This window comes from Lottia gigantea, assembly GCF_000327385.1.
Source record: "Lottia gigantea unplaced genomic scaffold LOTGIsca_703, whole genome shotgun sequence".
Taxonomy (NCBI): domain Eukaryota; kingdom Metazoa; phylum Mollusca; class Gastropoda; family Lottiidae; genus Lottia; species Lottia gigantea.
This window is the reverse complement of record NW_008710380.1, coordinates 314-2,767: the sequence shown is the minus strand read 5'-3', so window position 1 is coordinate 2,767 and position 2,454 is coordinate 314. Positions and strand designations below refer to the sequence as shown.

The 2,454-nt window shown below is 31.3% G+C and overlaps 1 protein-coding gene across 1 annotated transcript in view; it reads right to left on the bottom strand.

Moving 5' to 3' along the window:
- LOTGIDRAFT_239641 (hypothetical protein) overlaps positions 1-2,013 on the bottom strand; it is a gene marked incomplete at its 5' end in the record, with an annotated part of 7,855 nt that extends 5,842 nt beyond the window's left edge. The window contains 3 exons of the mRNA XM_009065809.1: positions 191-331; positions 969-1,139; positions 1,962-2,013. Coding sequence (XP_009064057.1) covers positions 191-331; positions 969-1,139; positions 1,962-2,013 — 364 coding nt within the window. The remainder of the gene's footprint in view (positions 1-190; positions 332-968; positions 1,140-1,961) is intronic.
- Between the last annotated feature and the right edge of the window lie 441 nt (positions 2,014-2,454).

Sequence of the window (2,454 nt, the reverse complement as noted above, 5' to 3'; positions counted from 1 at the left end):
ACATGAGACTTTGACATGCCGTTTTCAAATAGGTTAAATGGTCAATTCTAGATTGTAAGAATTACTTGCTTGCTTGGTATCACTACAATGGTGAAAACATACTACAAATTATTCGATGTCATTTTTGCAGCGCTATGAAAACAAACAAATTACTCACTATTACACGTTCTTTTAATACCGGACAACTTACTTATACACAATCTTTTATCCGTCGATATAATATAAGCTCGATACCACGATTTATCTGCTACCAATCCTTCACATCTCCGACATCTCTGGTTAGTTTTAGTTGTACAATATTCCAGATCACAGTTATTGATAGGTGAACAGACTGAAATATATCATTAGTTTTAGTTGTACAATATTCCAGATCACAGTTATTGATAGGTGAACAGACTGAAATATATCATTAGTTTTAGTTGTACAATATTCCAGATCACAGTTATTGATAGGTGAACAGACTGAAATATATCATTAGTTTTAGTTGTACAATATTCTAGATCACAGTTATTAACAGCAGAACAGACTGAAATAAAATAGCAGTTATAATTGTACAATGTTCCACGGCATGACCTTGTTATCTTTGTATTAATTGTATCCCGCATCGAATTCCGTATCTCGTCTATTTGCAGCTTTAGATAGACTTTTAATATTTTGTCAGGCGACCAGGAAGTTAAGAAGGGAGCAATCTTATACGAAACTACTTTTCGTTAAGCGAAGTTTTGTAATCTTCATTAATTACATTTTATAACGAAACGCCGTGTAACTGCTAACAGTGTATTGACAATTCTTATTTTGGGTTTCATTTTGCGTTTCAGATCGTTACTTCTTATGTTTTTCAAATCCATTCAAGGGCAATACTCATCACATTTATGGTTGAATGTTTATTATACTTTTGTAGATTTTAACTTGCGTTTTAAGAATTTCGGATTCATTAAACAGATATAGAACAAATAATTATTACTTACTATTACAAAATGAACCAGCTGAATAAAACCCTTCCTGTTTACATTCACATACATTAGGTCGAATACATTTTCCCACACTATTCTTAACTGTGGTTTTATCAGGCAAAACAATGTGGGAGTTGGGAAAATTTTCATTGCAGGCTCTTGAATCAGACCTTCCTCTACAAATTGCTGAAATGAAGACAATAATAAACAGTAATCATGTCAATTCTTGAATGGCATTGGCATTTTATTTTTATTTTTAATTGACAGGACGCTGGAAATTCATTGTATTCTGTCGTCAGAACAAAATGAATGACACAATTTTATTCGACGGAAGAGAAAAATTTGAATTGTTCATCAGGACATTTTAAGTCATTTTTTGATAGGTTCGGATATTTTTTTAATAATTTTAACCCATTTTCTCATTTCAAATCACGCGAAACAATGCTTGTAACATTAATTAAACCTCTTAATCGTTTGTAACACAAACGACCATTACAAATCATTAAGGTATTGTTACCTTTGTTACAACTTGTACCCGTCCAACCAATACAACATTTTTTTTCAGTATAATATACCGTCCTGCATAATAAATTGAAATACAATGTACAGTATTAATTATACAACCTTGTATTCAATTATGGTGGCTCACATACGACATATTTTACTTCTTATTTCTAATTAAAAACTTTATTTTTCACCAAGGTGATATTCCAGAAAATTGAATTAATATCTTTTTAACGCCATTCTTTACAAGATGGAGGCTGGTCATATGGACTTAAAATTTCTTAAATTAAATATTCGTTGAATTATCACCTGGGTGGAAGTCTTATATAGGTGAAAACGAAAGTTTTTATTTCAAAATAAAAAGTGAAATATGTCGTCGTAAATTGTCTGTATTTTAAAGATAATTTCATAAACGTATTTGCAATTTTTCTATTCGATATTTCTTTACATGTAGTTAACAAAATAGCAATGAATTTGTCTCGGACCGAAAGGTTAATATTATACCTTTTTGGCTTGTGTAGTTTACTTTCAAACCTTGAAACAATACCGAAAGCATTTTTTTAAAATTCAAAAATTCGTAAATGCGTTGCGCACTTATCTCTTTTTTGAATTTGTGATAGATAGATATCCAGTACCTTTTAATTCCTTCGGGTCTTTTTAAAAAAAAATTCTGTTCAGGTGTAGCACGTCTATTTTAAATTTACATTTACTAAATGAAAGGTCCTTATGTGGTCTCTTTTTAGCGAGGAGGGTTGTTAAAGTCTTGGCGAGTATAGGTCAATAACCCAATTAATCAAGTTCCATAGCTAAAAGAACCTCAAGTCATATAGGACCGACTCCAGTAATTCTTATATGCTACGAATGTAGACCTTGCTATGTTTAGACTTCCTGTTGTCCTTCATTGACTAATTTTTGGTCTAGATTTGGAATTTGATGTCTGAAATTGCATTTTCTTTCAGATTTTGTGAGATAACGAGAGATTTACAAGCGGAAGAAT